The following is an 18,628-nucleotide window of genomic DNA, read 5'->3' as shown; positions in this document are numbered from 1 at the left end:
GGGCCATAAAGTGAAACTCTGTCTCTACAAAAAAAAAAAAATTGGGAACAAAATGAGTGGCCCCTTTTATCATTTAACTTTGTTTTTTAAGAATAAGTCTTACCTACAAATTCTTTACTTCTCATAATACCTTAGTCAGAATCCTGAACTGTGATCCATATTCATTTGACGTTCTGCCAAATGTTAATACTTCTGATATTCATATGATATGCATTTGAGCAATGTAAAAAACCTTTTAGCAATTTAGTCCACCTTCATCCCAACCTAGCTAAGTGCATTTAGTCTCTGGAATATTACTGTTTCCCTCTAACTGTAAATATTAAAGACAACAAGTCAGTAAATCATTAACCATATCAGACATGATGTCAATACTTTCCCACATACATGTTTCCCAGAAATTGCCTTTTCCTATGTCCATTCAAGTTGTAATGCTCTTTTTCTTTCTTTTTAATCGTTTGAGATTCCCTATTATAAAATAAATACCGTTGTGTTGTTTACATGGGTTTTTAACAATTTGAATATATTTCATACACCAGCGTGAATTTTCTTAGTTTCAGCACCCTAAAGATTTTTAAAGTGTGGTTATCAGCTTAAGTGCCAAAATAGATATAAAGAAATATCTAATTAACCTATAGGAAAGTACTCATGGAATATCTGTTACATAAAAGCACCTAGAATGCCAAAAACATTCTACCAACTCTGTTAACAAATGACATCACAAAGGAGAAATATGCCATATCCTATATATCCTGACAAAAAGGAAACTGCTTTAATTTCAGAAGAACAACATACTAACATTGGCATATTTAAACTACATATAACTTTTATGTGAAATGTTTAATGAAGCCAGTTACATAATAAAGTGTTTTGTGTATTTTTGCTACATTAATATATATATATAATCTAAAAAATTGGCCAATGCAATCAATTTTAAATGTAAGTAGAAATACATATGTCAGAGGACCACATTATATACAAATCTAAAAAAATGAAATTGCCCATCAAAAATCCTAATAGAGGGTGGGATGCAGAGGCTCATGCTTCTAATCCTAGCACTCTGGGAAGTTCAGACAAGAAGATCTCTTAAGGCCGGGAGTTCCAGACCAGCCTGAGCAAGACTGAGACCCCATCTCTACACAAAAATAGAATAATAAGCTGGGTGTGGTGATGTGTATTGGTAGTCCCAGCTACTCATGAGGCTGAAGCAGGAGGCTTGCTTGAGCCCAGGAGTTTGAAGTTGCAATGAGCTATAATGATGGCCACTGTACTCTTGCCTAAGTGACAGAGTAGGACCCTGTTCCAAAAAATAAAAAAGGAGTATCTTTTAAAAAAAGAATCTTGGTACAAAAAACCCACATCTTCCAGAATTTCCTAAACTGACAATTTTTAGTATTATATACTGTTACTATACAATGTAAACTAAAATGAATGAAGAGCTTAGAATTTGAACTAAGTATAAGCATATAGGGTGTCCATAAAGTTTGTGTGCAATGTACTGTTAAACTATTTTAAATTGCATGCGAACTTTATGTCCACCCTGTATATGCATCAACATGATTCTGTATGACTCAGGTATACATTATAATCACTATCATTATTTAATCACTATTAAATTTCATTCTCTTTAAAAGATTTTTGTTTTATAAAATTCAAGCAATAAATTTTTTTTTCTAGAATTCTGTGGTTATTAAGGAATTCAGTGAAAACTATGACAAGGATTCTTTTCTAAAGACTTGAGATTGGATCAATATGCAGTTGAATAAGAAGAAGTAAGTAAAAATGCCTGAGGAAATTACAACTTTATAGAAGTTATGTTTTTATAAAACATTCTACATTTACAAGGAAATATCGATCCCATAAAAATTATTAGCAGACTAATGGTCTATCTAAAAAGTTAAATATTGATAATGATGGAAAAAGATTGTTCAACTGAATGAATGAGATAGCACAATATTCCTGCACATATACATTGTATATCTCTGCTATTTTACTTATTCATATAGGCTTAAAAATTTGGTAGGAGGGGGCATAGTTCTCTGTGATTTGCTATTTTTTTCCTTTTAAATAGCTAATTTTCCTTCTCAATTTCAGATTCATCAGTCTTCTTATTACTTACTTACATTTCCTTTCTGGTCAAAATATGTTTCTCAAAAAATTCCTGACTCCCAAACTTCATAGCCATTACTTATATTCTCATCTTTCTTTGTTCCAGAAAGCAATGAAATAATTAAGTGGTGAATTTTCTTGATAAGAAAAGTGTTCCTATAGTAAGTGCTCTAATACCAGAAATAACATTAGAGTGCACCAATTTTCTTCCTTAAAATTAAGTGGGATTCTATTAAATAGCATTTGATGCAAATTTCACAATGTAATGATGTGTATCCCTATTAATCCCTTTGTCATCTACAGAACCAGACTCATACTTAGTCCCAGAATACGGCTTGAGGTTTTTCATGCTACCTCCAGGACCAGAAAATCCCTCTATTATGTTTTTCATTAGAAAATATCATAAAGAAGAAAATAATCATTGAAATAATATGTTTAAAAGTGACTTTAGGCTGGGTATGGTGGCTCAGGCCTATAATCCTAGCATTCTGGGAGGCCAAGGTGGGTGTATTGCTTGAGCTCAGGATTTGAGACTGGCCTGAACAAGAGTGAGACTCCATCTCTATAAAAATAGAAAAACTAGTCAGGCATTGTGGTGGGTTCCTGTATTCCCATCTACTAGGGAGGCTGAGGCAAGAAGATTGCGTGAGCCCAGGAATTTGAGGTTGCCGTGAGCTATGACACTATAGCACTCTATCCAGGGTTACAAAGTGAGACTCTGTCTCAAAAAATAAATTAATTAATAAACTGGGGAGGCTGAGATAGGAGGATGCCTTAAGCCTGAGAGTTAAAGACCAGCCTGGGCAACATAGTGAAATCCATATCAAAAATAAGTTTTGAAATGCCAAGGGCCACTATAGATGAACTGAAGTACTTGAATCACTTAACTGTATAATAAACATTATATTCAAATGTGGCATTTACTTACATAGTAAATACATTTGGCTTCTAAAATAATTGAAAAAAATTAAATCCAAGTTGAATGGACTTTGGTAAGTTTATCTTTGAACACACAAATCTTTCTAACATAAACATTACTCATCTTTCAGGAGGCGCCTGTGGCTCACTGAGTAGGGTGCCGGCCCCATATATTGAGGGTGGTGGGTTCAAGCCCAGCCCCAGCCAAATTGCAACAAAAAAATAGCCAGGCATTGTGGCGAGCGCCTGTAATCCCAGCTACTCGGGAGGCTGAGGCAAGAGAATTGCCTAAGCCCAGGAGTAGGAGGTTGCTGTGAGCTGTGTGATGCCATGGCACTCTGCTGAGGGTGATAAAGTAAGACTGTCTAAATTTAAAAAAATATTACTAATATTTCTTATTTGTGAAGTATATTAATAAAAACACAAAAGGTTGTCAAGTCCTATGCCTAGTAGTATGATGTTTCATCTATCAAGTAAATGTTCTGAGACATACTGACAATTTCTAGGTACTTATAAAAACAGAGCTGTGGAGCTATTAGCTATGTTTTAGAGAGTCATTCTCCAAGAAGACTACTTTGCCAAAATAGGATTCATAAAAAGTATAGGCTAGAGAATATGCTTCATTTATTAAATGGTATATCATTCAAGATACAAGTCAAACGTCTGTATCACAAAGCCTTCTCTCATTCCCTACTCTCTACCCAAATGTTCTCTCTGTTCCTTCTTTGAAGCCTCATTGCAATTTATTTTTACATCTCTTGTGGTTATCATTTGAAAATGTATTGTAATGGTTTGAGTATACATCTCACTTTTCATGATATTATATTCATATTATGCAAAGACTATTACATATTTTTCACTCTTCATTCTAGAGATGAGATGCCTTTCACATGCTGATATTTTGGCTCCTTATTTTACTTTTAGCCCTTTATACTATATTACTTTTATTATTCTTTAGTAGGTTTTTAATTTTTTACCCTTGTTTCTCAAAAACAAACTATAAGCTCCTGAGGCCTAGGACAATCTTCTAATACTTTTATATTCCCAGAATTCTTAGCAAAGAAATGCTAAGAAGTAGTGTTGAATTTCAATTGATTAACTTTTACCAAAGGTTCATCTAAGAAACATTTCACAATATAGCTAGCGGCCATCACCAAGTCAAAAGACTCTAATCCCATAAAATTTGCTTACCATAGCATTGACATTTGCACAATTCCCTTTGCTATTCTGAATCCAAATATAGGATACTGGCAAATTCAGTCCTACTCCAGTGGCCAAGTCAGCAGCATTGTACTTCCCACAAAACAGTAAAGTATTATTATCAGAACCAACTCCCAGAGAAGCCCGATAGAGGTAAGTCTGAGAAAGTCTCTCAACTGTAGTGACATCGACTGTGGCTGATGTCATGTAAGGATTTGAAGCCATCTTCTTTCTATACTTCAGGTCCTCTGGAGAGCGACAGCAGCTCTGAGAGCCACAGCATGGGCTCTGGCTCAACTTGATACACACAAAGAAGAGTAAGCACCCCAGAGATAAAAAAGAAACACTGGCCAGTGCAATTACCAAATACAAGTTCTGGGCAGAAAGCTTCTCTCCTGGTTCCCAGATATCTTCAAAGTCTGGAAGGACCTGAGGGGCAGAGTTGCTCAACAGTACACCCAAAGTGACAGAGGAGGAAAGTGGTGGGTCTCCATGGTCCTGAACCACTACCACCACCCTCTGCTTAACTGCATCAGTAGGAAAAACTAAATGAGCCATCTGGACCTCTCCCATATTGGCTAAAATTCTGAAAAGGCTAGAGTCAGAAGCCTGAGAGATGTGGTAAGAAAGCCAGGCATTGGAACCACTGTCTGCATCCTCTGCTACTACTTTTGTGACCAAGTGTCCAGTTCTGGCAGAGCGGGCACAATTTCCACTGGCATAGAACCATTTTTTGGTAAGGGAAACAAGATGACTGGAGCATTGTCATTCCTATCTACCACAAACAAGTTTACACTCACTGTTGTACTTCTAAGAGGAATGCCACCATCTTGGCCTTTCACCTGGAAGTGAAACCCCCTGAGCTGCTCAAAGTCAAAGGAAGTTTTGGCGGTGATAGCCCCACTGGATGATTCCATTGCTACCAAGCTAGAGGCTGGTGGCCCTTCTGAGAAACTATCCAACAGCTGATAAGAGATATGGCCATTCTCCCCCAGATCTGGGTCCTGGGCAAACACTTGGCCTAGAGAGGCCCCAGGTCCACTGTTTTCAGCCACAAAAATTTCCTGTTGCAATTGAGAAAAACTTGGTGTGTTGTCATTCACATCAGCAACTGACACAGTGATTGTCCTTTGGGTGCTAAGTGGGGGCAAACCACCATCTGAGGCAGTGATCAGGACCTGGTATTCACTGATCTGCTCCCTGTCCAGAGGCCCATCAGTCAGCAGGCTGTAGTAGTTGTCAAATGAAGCCTTCAGCTTAAAAGGGCCTCCACTGGACATGCTACAAAGGACCCTACCGTTGGGACCCAAGTCCTCATCCTTTACACTAAAGAGAGCAATCAGGGTGCCAGGGGCCACGTCCTCCAATACTGGGCTGGAAAGACTCAAGAAGTTTACCTCAGGGGCATGATTGTTCACATCAGTCACTTCCACCAGCAGCTTAGTGGTGCTGGCTAGACTGAAGGTGCCTTCATCCCTGGCCTCGATGTATCCTCCAACAGCATTTCAGGGGGACCCAACGAAGCAGCTACCCACACCTCCCCACTCTTAGAGTGAACTTGAAAGCGGTGTCGCAGCTCTGCTTTCATGCTGTTGCTTAAGGAATACCGGACTTCTCCATTGAAGCCTTCATCTGGATCCGAGGCTTGAACTTGGAATAACACGGTCCCATTGGGTGCAGTTTCTGGAACCTTGGTGCGGTATACAGAGTGCTCAAATACAGGAGAGTTGTCGTTTGCGTCTACCACAGTGACGGTGACTTGTATGTCTCCGGAGAGCACAGGCAGCACCCCGTCCCGAGCTATGAGCACCAGCAGGTGGATGGTGCGTTTCTCTCGATCCAGCACTTTCTCCAACACCAACTCTAGGTATTCACTGCCGTCGGCTCGCGACCCCATGTCCAGGCGAAAGTGCTGGCTGGGGCTCAGACTGTAGCTTAGCACCCCATTGCTTCCCTCGTCTGCATCTTCGGCATTAGGGAGTATAAAGCGGGCTCCAGGTGTCAGGAACTCAGGGATGTGAAGCTGCACGTCTCCAGAGGGAAAGAGAGGTGAGTGGTCGTTGGTGTCGAGGACATGAACTCGCATCTTGTACAGCTCCAGCGGGTCTTCCAGCATTAGGTCATAGATAAAGACGCAGGCGGCTTTGGTCCCACACAGCCGCTCGCGGCCCGCTGGCTTTCTAACCATCAAGCTACCGCTGGCCAGGTCCACCCCGAAGTACTCCTAGCTGTGGCTGGAAAGTAAGCGAAAGTTCCGCAAAGACAGAGTGGGCACTGGCAGCTTCAGATCCACGGCGACATTGCCTACGGTTACGCCCCGCTCGGTCTCCTCTGGCACTGAGTACTCGAGCTGTCCCGCAGCAGCGCCGCAGGAAACCCACAGACAGAGAACTGCCACCTCCCATCCCACCAATCCTCCCTCTCGGTGTCCACGCTCCACCAACGGTGACACAGGACCATGCTCCGTATTCGTGCAGAGTAAATTCTGGCCAGCTTGTCACTGCTGCCGGCTAGAGTTACGGCGACTGACGTCCCGCCTCCTGCATACCGGAATTACCCGCGGCTGACAGGCTGGGAGCTAGGCTGGCCAGACCCGAGGATCCGCAGCCGTCTGGGAAAGCGAAGCCCGCCCTGTGCGGAGGAGCGCAGCGCCGCCTAGGGGTGCAGAGGTGAGGTAAAATGCCGGGGCTGGGACAGCGCCGTCTCCAATCAGGGGCAGCTGGGATCTCTCCCTCACCTCTGGCGGTGGGTACCCGGCCGAGTAAGGAAGACGCTAGCAGAAACGAACATGTCTCCCTTTAAACAGCGTTTCTAGGACCACACCCTGAGGCTGCCTGGATCTTGACTTCCACAACCTCAGCCTGAAGACTGCTGGTATGGGGACTCCTCCGCCAACTGTTTTGAGAGCCGAGCAGCTGGTCAAGGAGCTCGGACTCACTGAGCTCCCAACACACCCGCAGGGAGGGCGGAACTCCGCGCCCAACAGAAGGGCGGAGGCGGAATCGTGAACTTGAACCACCACGCCTTCCAGGTTTAAGGAAACAGGAGCCCTAGAACTGAGTGCTGCTGTGCTGCGTTCCTTGCTAGATTCCCGAAGGACCTACGGCATCCTCTTACATCCCTAGAGCCGTCAAGAGTGCAGACTCTGGTTTTTTGAGGCAGCACAGCCAGCAAGCCCAAGGTTTTCTATGCTCCGCTTTCTGTGTGTGACAGCAGTTACTCTTCACGGAGAGGCCCTACTGGGATCGCTGTGGAAGTGCCCTTTTTCTTCTTGGTAACAGGAGGGAGGTCGTAAACCAATACTAATAACCAGAAAGTCAAGACTTGGCAACTCGTCTCCAAAGACAAGCGGAGAACTGGAAGGTGTTCCGTAACTCTCGTAACCCTGACAAGAGTGCAGCCATTTAAAAAAAACAAGCAATCCTCTCCCCAGATTCCTAGAGTGCTTCAAGACCAGAGTTCCTGGAAACACCCTACTCATATCCTGGCCCACACTAGAAATATGCCCATAATCCTGACCTGCATTTGGGAAGAGCCCCGGGCCATACGCTGGGCTCACTTCCCCATTCCATCTATACGGATAAGACCTTTTGCAACAATGTGGGAGCTGAGTTGACTCCTAGTCAGACTCCATTTTCCTCTTCCCTATAATAAATCCTTTCCTTATCCCTGGACTGGCCTCCTCTCTTTGCGGACCTTCACCCTAGTTCTATGCCAGAACCTCTCATCTTTATGGTGCACTGGACGGAAAAGAGGCCGTGAGGCCAGTCCAGGGGCCACCCCAGACCCTTGCCGCTGTCTTCCTAACGATCAAGGCCGCATACTAATTCCTTAGGACTCAGTAAACTGGAGGAAAGGGCTTATCTACCTCTGGGATCTCCCGTTCTTCCTTGGTCAACTGACTCCTCCAAAAATCCTAGCACTAAGTGGGGATTCCCCCCGCCCCCCAATCTGGGATTGAAAGACTTGGGCAGGACCCCCCACTCTGTCCTGAACGACGAGGACCCCAATCAACCGCAAGAGACGGCACTTGATGTAATCAGCAAGAGGATTTTATTCCAGCATGCTGGGGCTTAACTCGTAACTCTTTCAGGAGCAGAGGAGTCAAGCCCCAAACAGCAGGTTTTACAAGCTTATAAAGGCAAAAACCACAAAGTAGGGAGGGGTAGCAGACATAGCAGGGGCTTTCCAGATAAGAAGAACTCTGGTTCATTACTCATCTGTCTTAAGACAAGATCAGCAGTTAAACATTTGCTTAGCTCTTTTCTCAGAACCGGTTACCGGGTATCTGCTTTAGCTCGGGGCTATTTCCTGGAACAGTTACAAAAGGTCACATTCTTATGGTAGGGGGCGAGAGGTGCTGCTACATGGCTGGTCCCCTCCCCCCCCCCTTTTTGGATTTGGTAGTACTTTCCTTCAAGATCAGTATCCCAATTTCCCCAACACCTTCTCTTGGGGACGCCTCAGGGACAAGGTAGGGATTCTCTGCACTATGGCCAGCTTCACCGCAATGCCAGGACCCTGGCTCTATGCCAGAGCATCTCAGAAAGGAAAGAAAGTCCTGAGATACTCTAACAGTTTGACCAGGAAAGTACTCTGTAAATTTACTCTCTGTAAATATTTAGAAAATAGCATTGAGGCAGAGTAAGAATAGACTCCATTCTTTCTTCAACTTTGTTTTTAATTTGGTCTTCTGCACAGGAATTGGGACAGTGATCAGTTCTATGAGAAACAACTCTGACCCACAACAAATATGTCCAAATTCTGCCTAACACCTTACAACCAGTCACTTTCCCTAAGAGGGGGTGAGCTGAAAAGAGACTGATTTAATTGACTATTAAACACTAAATTCCTCACTGAAATCCTTCTAATACAGTTACGGTGTTCAAAGTTCCAGGAAACAAAATCTGAAAGGGAAAAGCTGAACAAAGATCTAAAATTGAATCTTCCAGGAATTTATTTTCTACTCAGAAACCTGCCTAAAAATTATTGATAATTACGGATGCTGGATGATGGTACATGGGGGATAATTACACAATTTAATCAACTTTTGTGTATGTTTGAATATTTCCATAATATTTTTAAACTGCTGATTATAATGGTGAGGAAAGGGGCAGCTCCACCCTTCTCTTCATAAGTATAGAAGTGGGATTGTTGACTCCAGTGTTCCACTGAGAACCAATTACTTCCACCTCCACTGAAAATCACAAACCCGTTCCTTATTTTTTCCAGGGAACTAGAAAGGGCAGACTGCAACATAAGACAGTGTAAGTAGCAAATGCCTCCTGAACAAGTTGGCCTTTATGAATTAAAAAACTAAAAGATCATTGATACCAAGTCTCTGATAAAATTAAAGCAGAAAATATGTCAACCCATTACTTGTAGGGTCACAAGTACAGACATCATTAGGAGACCTCACTAGGATGTGGAATAACCCATAAAAAATGAACTTATTCTTCATCAAATTCCAAAACCAAAACTCATTTTCTGTTTGCGTGCCAGAGATTAGGATTCACATTCTCTCATTTAATCCTGCAAAACAAACTATTGGCATAAAAGATTATTCTTGGGCAGCGCCTGTGGCTCAGTGGGTAGGGCACCAGCCCCATATGCCAGAGGTGGCAGGTTCAAACCCAGCCCCAGCCGAAAACTACAAAAAAAAAAAAAATAGCCAGATGTTGTGGCAGTCACCTGTAGTCCCAGCTACTCAGGAGGCTGAGGCAAGAGAATTGTCTAAGCCCAGGAGTTGGAAGTTTCTATGGGCTGTGACACCATGGCACTCTACTAAGGGTGACAGAGTAAGACTTTGTCTCAAAAAAAGAAAAAAAGGTTATTCTTTTCACATTTCTATTCCAAGTAGATGAAATATAACTAGAAATATGTACTCAAATTTTAAAAGACCCCTTACTTTTAGACTGTAGTCAAGCCTCAAATTAAACCAGATTTAGGAATTCTAAACTTTTGGGGGGGACTACAGGTGCCTGCCACAGCACCCGCTTATTTTTAGAGACAGGTTCTCACTCTTGCTCAGAGTGGTCTGGAACCCTTGAGCTCAAGCAATCCACCTGCCTTGGCTCCCAGAATCCTAAGATTTCAGGTGTAAGCCACTGTGTCCAGCCGGGGTTTATGAATCCTGAGCTGTAACTAGGGGGACAATATGTTGGAGTATATTTAGGGGATGAAGAAAAAGAAAAAACTCATAGAGAATAGCATGAAAAATCTTCACAAAAACTCTTCGTTCACACTTTCTCAGATTTTTGGCTTCCATTTTTCCCCATTTCTCTATTTAGACTGCTGATGACATCTATTTTCAAAAGATTTTATTTGTGTCAAGAATAATTGTGGATAGCACCTACCTAGTGGGTTTTGTCCCACAATATACCTCCCTAACTTTCAGGATAACACTGGGATTGGTGAGAAAGCAATATTTAACAAACAAGGCTATCCCAAAGATGAAGACTAAAGGTTTCTGCCTTTCTTAATAAAAAGACCAGATGAACATTAAAATTATAAAGTAACAAAACTTCTCTTTAGTAGGACATTTCATTGCTAATATTTAATTTTGTCATTTTATGAAATTTTCAATTATTCTTTCCATGCAGGTATTTCAATATTTTCAATTAATTACAAGTATAACTTTAAATTAACTATATGCAAAAACATAGTCCTAATTTCTGCTTAGGTTCTATTGCCAAGACTACTATTAAAAAGCCCTTCCGGAAAAACCTCGAATAGCCAAGACATTACTCAGAAATATAAACAAAGCAGGAGGAATCACTCTACCAGACCTGAGACTGTACTATAAATTGATAGTGATCAAAACAGCATGGTACTGGCACAAAAACAGAAGTAGATGTCTGGAACAGTATAGAGAACCAGAAAGCACTCAAGCTAGACCTCCCATTTGATCCTGCAATCCCATTACTGGGCATCTACCCAAAAGGAAAAAAATCCTTTTATCATAAGGACACTTGCACTAGACTGTTTATTGCAGCTCAATTTACAATCACCAAAATGTGGAAACAGCCTAAATGCCCACCAACCCAGGAATGGATTAACAAGCTGTGGCATATGTATACCATGGAATACTATTCAGCCATTAAAAAAAATGGAGACTTTACATCCTTCGTATTAACTTGGATAGAAGTGGAAGACATAATTCTTAGTAAAGCATCATAAGAATGGAGAAGCATGAATCCTATGTACTCAATTTTGATATGAGGACAATTAATGACAATTAAGGTTATGGGGGGGGAAGCAGAAAGAGGGACGGAGGGATGGGGGTGGGGCCTTGGTGTGTGTCACACTTTATGGGGGCAAGACATGACTGCAAGAGGGACTTTACCTAACAATTGCAATCAGTGTAACTGGCTTATTGTACCCTCAATGAATCCCCAACAATAAAAAAATATATATATTATTTATCTTTTTTAAAAAGTTAGTGGAAGGGGACTGTGAATAGATTGGATTGTTATAAACCCGTCTTGGCCCTAAGTATTTTTCAACTAAATAATGTCTTCTAGCAAAAAGCCCTGTACTGAGAAAGAATGAAGAAATGCTAGCAAAAGAATCAAAATTAAGCAAAAGAAAAGGAGGGGAGATGGTGGAACAAAGGGAAAGGCTATCACAAATATAAGGTACCAAAAAAGTTTTTTTATTTCTTCATGATAATAACTAAATAAGAATCTTTAAAGCAATGAAGATAAAAAAAAAACTATCCTGCTCTGTTTCTTCTAAAAATATGGAAAAACTCTTTTCACATAAACATGAACAAAAATAATTATGGGCAAATCTGATACAAAATTATTTTTTAAAGGAGGGGGAAAATAAAGGTACACAAGAAAGAAAATTCCACAGCATTGTCACATAATAATTGAAAAAGAAAACTTAAAATTTTAGGAAAACAATAAAAAGCTATTCAAGAACGCAGAATCAGAATGAGAGAGACTCAGTAAGGAGATTACTAGAGAAAGGAAAGTTTTGAGAGGAGGATGAGAAAACTCAATCAAAATTAGAAATGCAAGCAAAATAATTGTTTTCAAAAATGAAAACTAAACCAGAAGGAACGTAACAGCAAATAAACACTATGGATAACATTATAAGAGGAATATAAGATGAAAACAAGAAAAAATAAAAATAAATTTTTAAAAGAGTTAAGCAGCATTTAGAAGTGTTACCTATAGAAGATATATATATATATACACACACACACACACACACATAGATATATATTTGGAGTCCCTGAAGAAGAAATCTGAAGTAATAAAATAAAAGTAATACTAAAATCTGTAAGTTAAGAAATATTTCCAGGAAAATAAACTTTGAAACTATATATTACAAAATTTCATGATGCACCCAAGAAAATTGATGCAGAAAAATTAATACCAAGACATAGGCTAGGGGTGGTGGTTCATGCCTGTACTTCTAGCACTCTGGGAGGCCAAAGAGGGTAGATTGCTTGAACTCAGGAGTTTGAGGCCACCCTGAGCAAAAGTAATATCCTGTCTGTACTAAAAATATTTTAAAAAATTAGCCAGATGTTGTGGCAGGCACCTATAGTCCCAGCTATTCAGGAGGCTGAGGCAAAAGGATCACTTGAGACCAAGAGTTTGAGGCTGTTGTGAGCTATGATGATGCCATGGTACTCTAGCCAGGGTGACAGAGTAAGACTCTGTCTCAAAAAAAAAAAAAAATACCAAGACATATCCTAGTAAATCTATATGACATTAAAGAAGAAATAAATTATTTGGGCACACAGGCAGAAACACTTATAAATAAAATACCCCTTATAAAGAAATAAAACCGTATTACCATTAGATATCTTTAAGAACAATTCTTAATATAATTCTAGAAATCAATAATAAGAACTTTAGAAACAGTAAAAAAAATGAAAATTAAATAACATGCTCCTCAATGAATACTGTGTTAATGAAGAAAATAAGAAGGAAATTTTAAAATTTCTTGAAACAAATGAAAATGAAAGCATAACATCCCAAAACCTAGGGGATATAGCAAAAGCAATGCTAAAAAGGTAGTTGGTAGCAGTAAATGCCTATACCAAAAAAGTAGAAAGATTCAAAAAACAACGTAAGAATGTACCACAAGGAACTAGAAAAGCAAGAACAAACCAAACCCGAAATTAACAGAAAGAAAGAAATAATATAGATCAGAGCAGAACTAACAGAAACAGGAGGTTTAAACAAAATACAAAGGACAAAAGAAACTAAAATTGGGTTTTTAAAAATATAAACCAAATCAATAAACCCTTAGCTAGACTAATAAAAAAGACTCAAATAAATACAATCATAAATAAAAGGGAGATATTACAACCAATACCACAAAAATACAAAAGATAATTATAGAATATTATGAACGAAAATACACTAAAAAAAATTGAAAAGCCTCAAGGAAATGAATAAATTCCTAAGTATATATGACTTAACAAGATTGAACCAAGAGGAAATAGAACAACTGAACAGACAAATAATAAGTAATGATATTGAATCAGTATTAAAAAGCTTCTCAGCCAGGAAGCCCAGGACTGGATAGCTTAACAGATGAATTCTAACAAGAATTTAAAGAAGAGCCAACACTAATTCTTCTCAAACTATTCCACAAATTGAAGCAGAGAAAATTCTCCCTAACTCCTTCTACAAGGCCTGCTTTATGCTGATACCAAAACTAGACAAGAATGCAATGAAACTAAGAAAGGTCAATGACATCAATGCAAAAACCTTCAATAAAATGCTAGTAAACTGAATCTAACAACACAGAAAAAAAGATAACACACTATGATAGAGTGGGATTTATCCAGGGATGCAAGGATGGTTCAACATACGCAAATCAATGTGTGATACATCAAATCAACATAATGAAGGAAGAAAAACATATAATCTCAATAGATGCAGAAAAGAATTTTATAAAATCTAATATCCCTTCTTAATAAAAACTCTCACTCAATAAGTTAGGCATATAATGAAGATGCCTCACCATAATAAAAACCATATATGACAGACCCACAACTAACATCATACCGAATGGGGAAAAACTGAAAGCCTTTCCTCTAAGAATGGGAAGAAGATAAGGATGCCCGCTTTCACCAATCTTATTCAACATTGTACTGGAAGTCATACAGCAATCAGGCAAGAGAAAAAAAGAAAAGATATTCAGATTGGAAAAAAGGAAGTAAAATTGTCCCTCTTTGCAGACAATATGACCTTATGTATAGAAAGACTTAAAAGGCTCCACCAAAAAGTCTTCGAATTGATATGAATTCAGTAAAGTTGCAGAATATAAAGTCAACATACAAAAATCAGTAGCGTTTCTATACACCAATAATGAACACCAAGAAAGCAATTCCATTTAAATCACTTAAAAAAAAAACCCCATAGGAATAAAGTTAACCAAGCAGGTAAAAGAACTCTACAATAACAACTACAAAACAATAATGAAACAAATTGAATAGGATGCAAATGAAAAGATGTCCCATACTCATAGATAAGATGAATTAATATTGTTAAAATGACAGCACTACCCAAAGCAAATTAAAGATTCAATTCTCCCTATCAAAATATCAAAGACATTCATCACAGGAATATCAAAAACAATTCTAAAATTTATATGGAACCACAAAAGGCCCTGAATTGTCAAAGCAATACTGAGCAAAAGGAAAAAATAGAGAAGCATTATACTATCTGACTTCAAAATATACTACAAAGCTATAGTAACCAAAACAGCATGATATTGGCATAAAATGAGACACACAGACCAAGCATGTAAAATTAGTATGTAATTCAAGGGGCATTAAAATGATTTTTAAAATTTAAGGTCTCCACATTTTCCAGAGGGAGAAGTTATCAATTATCTTTTTTGGTAGCCAATTTCAAGCTACCAAAGTGACATCACTGAACAGTGAGTTGGAAATAAATTTGCACAATCTGCTGTTACAAGCCAGTATAAGAGCCAGCTCCAGCATACTACCGGGTTAGAGTCATTTGAAGTCTTCTTCCCCATTTATCTGGCATCTAAATGTGGAAAGCTAAAACTGCTGGGGATTCTATATCCATTTGCCCCTCACATATCCAGCTTGAGCTTCTTCATAGTACAGCAGTCTCAAGGTGGTCAGAAATCTTTCATGGTGGCAGGCTTTCCCAAAAACAAGTTTTCTCAAAGACCAACACAGTCTTACCAACTGTAAGACTAAGTATGACCAGCTTCAGAAATCACAGAATGTCACTTCCAACACTAAGACTAATCAGCATTTAAAGGAAGGAAAATGAGACTTTGCTACTCAATATGAGAGTAGCAAATAATTTGTAGGCATATTTAATATCCCGCAATACCAAATGGTTTAAAATGAAAGGGTAGAAAAAGGGCATCTCCTGCAAAAACAAAGAAGGTAAACTAATCATAATTAATCGAAAAAAATACTTTTTTATTAAATCATAAACACATAGGTCATGTATACATTAATGCATTTATGGGGTACAGTGTGCGAATTTCATATAGAATTAAGAATGCTTACATCATATTGGTTAAAATATACCTCATCTCGTTTACTTAGTTATTGTGTTAAGGTATTTATACTCTATACTAATAGATCCAACATGTACCCTTGCATTATGCACCATTGGTGTGATCCCACCATTCACCCTCCCTCTATCTGACCTTCTTCCTCCCTTATATCTCCCCCTCCTCCCTCCTTCATCTTTGGCCATAATTGTGATCTATTCTTCATATGAAAGTGTGAGTGATTGTAAATTGGTTTCTTGATAGTACTGAGTACAATGGGATATTCTTTCTTCCATTCTTGAGATACTTTACTAAGAAGGGTATGTTCCAGCTCCATCCATGTAAATGTAAAAGAGGTAAAGTCTCCATCTTTTTAAAGGCTGCATAATATTCCATGGTATACATATACCACAATTTATTAATCCATTCATGGGTCTATGGGCACTTGGGCTTCTTCCATGACTTTGCTATTATGAATTGAGCTGCAGTGAAAAACCTGGTGCAAATATCTTTGTTATGAAATGATTTTTGGTCTTTTGGATATACCCTTAGTAGAGGAATTGCAGGATCAGATGGCAGGTCTCCTTTTAGATCCCTGAGTATTCTCCATATTTCTTTCCAAAAGGAACGTATTAGCTTGCACTCCCACCAGCAGTGCAGAAGTGTTCCCTTTTCTCTACATCCACGCCAATATCTGTAGTTGTGAGATTTTGTTATGTGAGCCAGTCTTGTAGGAGTTAGACAATATCTCAAAGTGGTTTTGATTTGCATTTCTCTGATGATTAAAGATGATGAGCATTTTTTCATGTGTCTGCAGGCCATGCGCCTATCTTCTTCAGGGCAGCTTCTATTCAAGTCCCTTACCCACAATGAAATGTGATTACTTGTTCTTTTCTTATTAATAAGTTTGAGTTCTCTGTGGATTCTCGTTATCAAACCTTTGTCAGAAGCATAACCTGAAAATATCCTCTCCCATTCTAGGGCTGTCTGCTTGCTTTACTTACTGTGTTCTTGGCTGTGCAGAAGCTTTTTCATTTGATCAGATCCCAGTAATGTATTTTTGGTGTTGCTTCAATTGCCTGGGGGGGGTCCCCCTCATAAAGTATACTCCCAGGCCAATTTCTTCAAGTGTTTCTTCTGCATCCTCTCCAAGAATCTTTATAGTTTCATGTCTTAAGTTTAAATCTTATATCCAGTGAGAGTCGATTTTTGTTAATGGTGAAAGGTGTGGGTCCAGTTTCAGTCTTCTGCAAGTCACCAGCCAATTCTCCCAGGATCATTTGTTAAATAGGGAATCTTTCCCCCAATTTATATTTTTGATAGGCTTATCAAAGATCAAATGACAATAAGTACCTGGGTTCATCTCTTGGTTTTCAGTTCTGTTCCATTCATCTACCTCTCTATTTTTGTGCCAATACCATGCTGTTTTGATCACTATAGATTTATAGTATAGTTTGAGGTATAAAAGTGTGATTCCTGCTGATTTGTTTTTATTTCTGAGTAATGTCTTAGATACTTGAGGTTTTTCTGGTTCCATATAAAACGAAGTACTATTTTTTTCCAGATATTTAAAGTATGACAGTGATGCTTTGATAGGGATTGCATCAAATTTGTAAATTGCTTTGGGTAATATGGACATTTCAAATGATATGATTTTATACCTGGAAAATCACAGGGACTCAACCACAAAACTCTTAGAAGTGAACAAGGAATACAGTAGCGTCTCAGGATACAAAATCAATACTCACAAATCAGTAGCTTTTATAGATGCCAATAATAGTCAAGCCAAAAAAACAGTCAAGGACTCGATTCCCTTTACAGTTGTGCCAAAGAAGATGAAATATTTGGGAATTTACCTAACAAAGGATGTGAAAGGTCTCTATAAAGAGAATTATGAAACTCTGAGAAAAGAAATGGCTGAAGATGTTAACGAAAGGAAAAACATACCATCCTCTTGGCTAGGAAGAATCAACATTGTTAAAATGTCCAGAAAAAATACTTTAAAGCAAAACCAAAAATCAGAAATAATTCTGAAGAAGGTAAATTTATAAGAATAAAATGTTCTATTTACTTGGAAGATATATACAAATGTATATTTTAGAGACAGAGGTTTTACCATGCTGCCCGGGATGGTCCCAAACTACTAGGCTCAAGTACCCTCCTGGCTCAGCCTCCCAAATCACCAGGACCACAGTTATCAGCCATTTCACTCAGGTAAGGAAAATATATTAATTCTATATTTGTATGCACCTAATAATATAGCTGCAAAATAAATAAAGCAGGCCAGGCACACTGGCTCAAACCTGTAACCCTAGCACTCTGGAAGGCCAAGGTGGATGGATAGCTTGAGCTCAGGAGTTCAAGACCAGCCTGAGCCAGAGCAAGACCCATCTCTAAAAATAGCTGGGCATTGTGTCAGGTACCTATAGTCCCAGCTACACCAGAGGCTAAGGCAAAAGAATCACTTGAGCCCAAGAGTTTGAGGTTGCTGTGAGCTATGACGCCACAGCACTCTACCAAGGGTGATAGTGAAACTCTACCTCAAAAAGAAATAAAATAAAACAAAATAAATAAAGCAAAAAATGAATTGTTATAGATTTTAACATATCTCTGCCAATAACTGATACAGTACGCAACTGTTTTAAATAGTAAGAATATAGATTGTAATTGTTGTTAGCCAGAGCCAGGGCAGTTCTGGGCTTCTGCTGCCGGGGGGTGCCCGAGTTGCCGGAGCCGCCCGCTCCCCGCTGCCTGCCGGCCGGACTGCCCACCCGCCCGCCCTGGGAGCTCCCCGATGGTCGCCGCAGGGCCCGGGACTCGCTGGATTCTCCCTCCTTCCTACCGGGGCTAGGGCGGCGGCGGCAGCGGGGGCGGCGGAGATCATCACAGGAGG

General features: G+C 39.5%; 5 protein-coding genes across 7 annotated transcripts in view; all 5 read right to left on the bottom strand.

Annotated features, from left to right (window-relative positions):
• Positions 1–18,628, bottom strand: part of LOC128569335 (protocadherin alpha-C2) — a 181,865-nt gene that overhangs the window by 68,743 nt on the left and 94,494 nt on the right. The gene's annotated exons all lie outside the window — the stretch shown is intronic.
• LOC128569338 (protocadherin alpha-10-like) overlaps positions 1–18,628 on the bottom strand; it is a 101,261-nt gene that overhangs the window by 37,526 nt on the left and 45,107 nt on the right.
• Positions 1–18,628, bottom strand: part of PCDHA12 (protocadherin alpha 12) — an 82,496-nt gene that overhangs the window by 41,107 nt on the left and 22,761 nt on the right.
• The window catches only part of LOC128569336 (protocadherin alpha-13-like), a 77,593-nt gene that overhangs the window by 41,128 nt on the left and 17,837 nt on the right, over positions 1–18,628 (bottom strand).
• PCDHAC1 (protocadherin alpha subfamily C, 1) lies at positions 4,183–18,619 on the bottom strand. Its single transcript, XM_053567343.1, is given in 5 exon segments — positions 4,183–4,925; positions 4,928–5,716; positions 5,719–6,658; positions 6,818–6,997; positions 18,578–18,619. Coding segments are annotated over 5 exon segments (2,694 nt in total).

Source organism: Nycticebus coucang, chromosome 17 (assembly GCF_027406575.1).
Source record: "Nycticebus coucang isolate mNycCou1 chromosome 17, mNycCou1.pri, whole genome shotgun sequence".
Lineage (NCBI taxonomy): Eukaryota > Metazoa > Chordata > Mammalia > Primates > Lorisidae > Nycticebus > Nycticebus coucang.
Note: the sequence above shows the minus strand (reverse complement) of the source record. Positions and strands in the feature narration are given on the sequence as shown.